The sequence below is a fragment of the Podarcis erhardii genome (genome assembly GCF_964252035.2).
Source record: "Podarcis erhardii genome assembly, chromosome: 9".
In the NCBI taxonomy this organism is placed as follows: Eukaryota; Metazoa; Chordata; class Lepidosauria; order Squamata; family Lacertidae; genus Podarcis; species Podarcis erhardii.
Genome location: NC_138512.1, coordinates 60,609,312 through 60,615,311, shown reverse-complemented (window position 1 = coordinate 60,615,311; position 6,000 = coordinate 60,609,312). Strand labels below are relative to the sequence as shown.

At 41.8% G+C, this 6,000-nt stretch overlaps 1 protein-coding gene and 1 long non-coding RNA gene across 2 annotated transcripts in view; one reads left to right on the top strand and one right to left on the bottom strand.

The window, feature by feature from the left end:
- Nucleotides 1-489: 489 nt before the first annotated feature.
- On the top strand, nt 490-3,837 carry LOC309350444. Its single transcript, XR_014160378.1, has 2 exons — nt 490-2,259; nt 2,919-3,837. It is a non-coding gene; the product is annotated as an uncharacterized lncRNA (long non-coding RNA).
- Nucleotides 3,792-6,000, bottom strand: part of STPG2 (sperm tail PG-rich repeat containing 2) — a 211,159-nt gene continuing 208,950 nt past the window's right edge. The window contains exon 14 of the mRNA XM_081876928.1: nt 3,792-3,919. Within this exon, the coding sequence (XP_081733054.1) occupies nt 3,886-3,919 (34 nt within the window). The 3' untranslated portion in view covers nt 3,792-3,885. The remainder of the gene's footprint in view (nt 3,920-6,000) is intronic.

The window sequence follows — 6,000 nt, the reverse complement described above, 5'->3', positions numbered from 1 at the left end:
TATGTTCACCCACAACTTAACACCAACCTCCTGCAATACAGGAATATGTATCCATACGGGAATCAAACCTTGGTGTTATCAGCACCACTCCCTAACCAACTGAGCTGGGATATACAAAAGATTACATGTTTTATACTCTAGGTGTTGCAAGTAACATTTTAAAGTGAAAGAAACTAAGGAAAACCAAACACCTGTAGATGTAGGATTTAATCCAATAGGGCTGTGGCCATCAAACCTCTTAGCCCTAACCCAATCATATCATATTGACTAATAGTTAGTGAGAGGCAACAAAATTCTGGGTGAATCTTCTGTCTACCCGTATAGTAATCCAATAATTTACAGTGGTGCCTCAGGTTACAGGTTACAGACTCCGCTAACCCAGAAATAGTACCTCGGGTTAAGAACTTTGCTTCAGGATGAGAACAGAAATCGCGCCATGGCGGTGCGGTGGCAGCAGAGGCCCCGTTAGCTAAAATGGTACCTCAGGTTAAGAACAGTTTCAGGTTAAGAACAGACCTTCAGAACAAATTAAGTTCTTAACCCGAGGTACCACTGTACTCAAGGTTGAACATGGAACTATAAAAATACCCATTTAAATCCAGTTGAGGTTGGCATCTTGTTTAACCATGGTCATCATTCAAATGCCACAGCATTGTTTGAAAACACATAAAAATGGTAGGGCGAGTCCTCTGCTGCCAAGCTTTTGGTTATTTGCTTCAAAACATAAGTTAAGGGCTCTCCCCTTCTTATAGGAAAGCATATAATTTTCAGATCAGTTATATAAACACTGTAGTGGTGGGGATCACAGCTGAAGACAGAGAGAAAGAGAGATTGGATTAGGGAGGCTTAGACAGCAATCCTAAATGTCCTTACAAAGGAGTAAGTCCCAGTCCAATGGGGCTTACTTTTATGTCAATATCCATAGGTTTACACAGTTAGTTACTACTGCATAGTTTGAGTTGCTCTTCGGAAAATAAATTGATTCAATCAATTTCATAATGGTTTAGCCTATGGCAACTAATGTGTATCACATGGAGGTAAAATCAAAATGACAACAAAGTAAGGGCAAGATATTCAGACGTGGGAGATAGGGTCATAACATGATTTCTCGTTTTCCTGTGGAGCACACATATACTCAAATGCAAGTCCCATTTATTTCTGTGGCATCTGTGGCACCAGGTAATTTTCTTTTGAAAATATTGAGCATGTTTAGCAATTAAACAGCATTCTGTTTTACTGGATGTTGGTTAGTTTCCTTAGATAATCCTGTTCACAGCTGCCAAAAATAAAATAAAAATGGCACTCTTCGTGCTCTTTTCTTAAATGTTTGATAAAGTAGCAGGCTTAAAGACATTTTCACCAGCTGCAAATTTCTGTTACCATTTTAAAAGTGTGAGTTGTATGAAGATGGCTATGAATCATGCCGCTCACTGTATACCACACAGCTAATATTGCTGTGAATGACTCCATAATAGGATGTGATCTAGTAGCTCTGCGCAGTCTTTATTAGGGTGTGATAAAAGAAGTTATCAATGGTTACAGTGAATTTAAGACACTTTATTGCTGAATATAGCAATGATATATTACAGAATGCTTTTTAATTGGTAGTTAGCTTTCAGTGTTTTGCTAAGACCAGCACTTTGCATCCATATACCACCCACATAAAATTAGATTTGAGCCTACACTCCAGAGTACAAATTATGCACATTTTCCAGTTATTCTTTAATGATTCTGGCTTCTGTGGCCATTGACAGCCTGCTTAAATATTAGGCTTTAGTCATCATTAAACTAAGCCAGAAGACCCAACTCTAAGAGATTGTGGGACAGTCTCCCGTGAATCACACATTTCTATGGCCACATTGTGGCAAAAAGGTTTTCGTTCTCAACAAAACCGACTCTTTGTTGTTTTAATAATGTTAGTAAAGAGCTTTAAACACTCTAAAAGCACTATATAGACTGAGAAGGATGACATCCTACATTATATGAGGAGGGCTGCAAATATATTTGGAAAGCATATGAGATTAAAACTTAATTTGTGTCAAATTTGTTGCATCATGTAGTGGTCAATTGGTTTTAGCACTGTGTGTGCTAAACAAAGCCTTATCTCTTAACGTTTGGACCAATGTCTTCAACAGACATGTTGGTACTTTTAGACAACCCTAAACTGGTTTCCCTTCGTACTAGATGAATTTGGATTGGCTACTCCACTGTTCCCAAGTGGAGGATCAATGTACATGCTGATTTGAGCCCTATCCAAATGTTCTTTCTACATGGTTACCATTGGAAAGAATTCGAATCGCTGAAAGTCAACGGTCAAAACAGCGAATGTGAGCGAGAGCCGTTAAACGGCTAATTAGGGTTAGAACGGCGGGGGGGAAGAGAACCCTTCGGCCGCCTGCTATTCTATGAATTAAATATCTTAGATAGCAGAGCCAATTACGTCACTAAACTAATAATCCCAGCCCAACGTAGGGCTTTTATGCTGGCCCGTTTGAATGTTTTTCCCTCAGCATTTGTCAGGGGAAGATATCAAAACATTCCTAGAAACAAGAGACTCTGCAGATGCTCTATGAATGTCCCGGACACTGTAGAGCATATTCTCCTTCATTGCCCATTGTACAGTACGCTCCGTCAACGCGTGCTGTCCCCTCTTTTGGGTGGTCTGGAACCGCAGCAAGGTGAATGTGTGGGATTCTACCTATCCGACGTTGACCAAAGGGTAACGGCGGGGGTAGCCGAGTTTTTGGTAGCAGTCCTCCAAGGAGCAGGTTAACAAGGAAAACCACTGACTCTATATGTATATATATATATATGCATTTAGCAAACTGCTGCCTTTTTATATATATTTCAAGGCTTTTATATGTTATTTTCTCTTTTAAGGTTTTATTTCCATAATGCCTAATAAAGGTTTGATAAAGTAAGTAGGTTACCATTGGGGGAGGGGCAGTGAATGGAGGTATATTGCTCAAAAGCCCTGGTCAGGCATTTAAATTCATGCATTTGCTATTGCATGAGTGGGGAACACGGGGACTCACTTCTTTGCCCCATTCCTTTGTCATATCACTGTTTTCTGCTCTTGCAGTCCCCACTTGGGGGTTGAACTTCTGCTGCAAGGCACCATTTCTACTTGGGTAAGATCCAATGACAATTGAGAAGCCTGATCTTTTATCGCAGATCCCGCTTGTCATGCATGTTGTTTGTATACTCTCATAGAGCTGGGTCTTAAGAAACCTGAAGCAACTTATGAAGTATTTGAGATGTTTAAAAATATGTTTACAGACCTCTAACCAGAATGGCTGAAAACCAAGATGCAATACAAGGTTGTATAAAATATTATACCTTCCCAGAATAGACCTATTTAAATTATTGGCATGACTAACTTAGGTTCATTACGTTTAATGAGTCTTCTCTGAGTGTAACTTAGTAGAATACAATTCATTTTTTAATAGCAAAGAATCTCATGCACATACTTGTATTTCTTCTAGCTGTTTCTGCAATCTACATGAATTTAGAGATATCTATAATGTTGCAAAAGCCATTATGTTTGCCACTCCTGCTGACTGATAGCTCAGGCCAAAAACATACACTAATATTCAGATATGTCATTAACATATTCTGGCTTTCATACATTCATCCAAAAATCTGGACTTGTGTGTGCTCTTGCAAAGAACAATATATTAATTTGCCAAATAACTTTATTAATGGTTATGATATAAAAGCAGAAATGTAGAAATTGCAAAAGACCAGGCACAAGGAAGAGAACTTCACAAAGAAGAAAAATAAAGAAGATATATTGCAAGAGCAGTTTTTATATCCCAGAAGACAAAGCAAACAAATGATATGAGGACGTCATCAAACTGCTGACATTTCTTCACAGGACAACCTTCAAAGGGACCCAGCTACTGTGGTTTCATTTTGTCTGTATGAAAAGAGAGGGGTGCATTTAATTAGGCTTTCCCAATTGTCCCTGCTTAATGTAGGTGTGGGTGAACATTCCCATTCATCATGTCCCTTCATCCTCAGGGTGCCTCAGGGTTCTGTCCTCTCCCCCATGCTTTTCAACATCTACATGCAGCCGCTGGGAGAGATCATCAGGGGGTTTGGGCTGGGTGTTCATCAGTATGCGGATGATACCCAGCTCTACCTCTCTTTCAAATCGGAACCAGTGAAGGCGGTGAAGGTCCTGTGTTAGTGTCTGGAGGCGGTTGGAGGATGGATGGCGGCTAACAGATTGAGGCTGAATCCTGACAAGACAGAAGTACTGTTTCTGGGGGACAGAAGGTGGGCAGGGGTGGAGGACTCCCTGGTCTTGAATGGGGTAACTGTGCCCCTGAAGGACCAGGTGCGCAGCCTGGGAGTCATTCTGGACTCACAGCTGTCCATGGAGGCACAGGTCAATTCTGTGTCCAGGGCAGCTGTTTATCAGCTCCATCTGGTACACAGGCTGAGACCCTACCTGCCCACGAACTGTCTTGCCAGAGTGGTGCATGCTCTGGTTATCTCTCGCTTGGACTACTGCAATGCGCTCTATGTGGGGCTACCTTTGAAGGTGACCCTGAAACTACAACTAATCCAGAACGTGGCAGCCAGACTGGTGACTGGGAGCGGCCGCCGAGACCATATAACACTGGTCTTGAAAGACCTACACTGGCTCCCAGTACGTGTTGGTGCTGACCTTTAAAGCCCTAAATGGCCTCGGTCCAGTATACCTGAAGGAGCGTCTCCACCTCCATCGTTCTGCCTGGACACTGAGGTCCAGCGCCGAGGGTGTTCTGGTGGTTCTCTAGCTGCGAGAAGCCAAATTACAGGGAACCAGGCAGAGGGCCTTCTCGGTAGTGGCACCCACCCTGTGGAATGCCCTCCCACCAGATGTCAAAGAGAAAAATAACTACCAAACTTTTAGAAGACATCTAAAGGCAGCCCTGTTTAGGGAAGCTTTTAATGTTTAATAGGTTATTGTATTTTAGTGTTTTGTTGGAAGCTGCTCAGAGTGGCTGGGGAAACCCAGCCAGATGGGCAGGGTATAAATAATAAATTGTTGTTGTTGTTGTTGTTGTTGTTGTTGTTGTTGTTGTTATCCTCTTCCTTATTATATATGAATAACTGGTAGGAGGCCACCTGACCTGTATACATGATACATTTGAACTGAGGGAAGACGACACCAAAATTTGTCCATCCAATCCTCCTGAAAAGCTCTGAGCATAGGCTCTTTTAACTTTGATTCTCAGAATAAAAATTTCTGCCTGACTCTGTCCATCCATTGCTGCTTCTGGAGTATTGGACGGAAGACTGCTCCCTGCTGCAAGGCCCATTTCCACCTGGCCTAGGGGGCAGGGCCCAGACTCACTGTGAACAGCTAAAAGAGGCTCCTGGGAGGCCTAAGGGACTTTGCCGGAACAACTCTTGGGTTGGAGCAACTGGCTAAAATGTTTTAAAATGATTTAATTTTAGTTCCTCTGTTTTGTTTTTGTTGGGTTGGAGTTGGTTAAATGTTTAGTTGGGGTTGATAGTTATTGTAATTTGTGTATAACTGTAAACTGTTATTATTAATGTTGTTGTTGTTGTTAGTTTCTATTGATTTATTGGTTTATTTATAGTCTGTATGATGTTCTTTTTTAAAAATGTTTGATGTTTTATTATGTTTTATATATGCTGTAAGCAGCCCAGAGTGGCTGGGGAAACACAGCCAGATGGGCGGGATATAAAATCATCATCATCATCATCCAGTGTGGTGTAGTGGTTAAGAGCGGTGAACCAGGTCTCTGCTCCTCCACATGCAGCTGCTGGGTGACCTTGGGCTAATCATACTTCTTTGAAGTCTCGTGGCCTCACTCACAGTATTTGCTGTGGGGGAGGAGGGGAAAGGAGGTTGTTAGCTGCTTTGAGACTCCTTAGGGTAGGGATAAAGTGGGATATCAAATCCAAACTCCTCCTCCTCCTCCTCCTCCTCTTCTTCTTCTTCTTCTTTTTCTTCTTCTATGGTCCCAGAATCTTGTATTC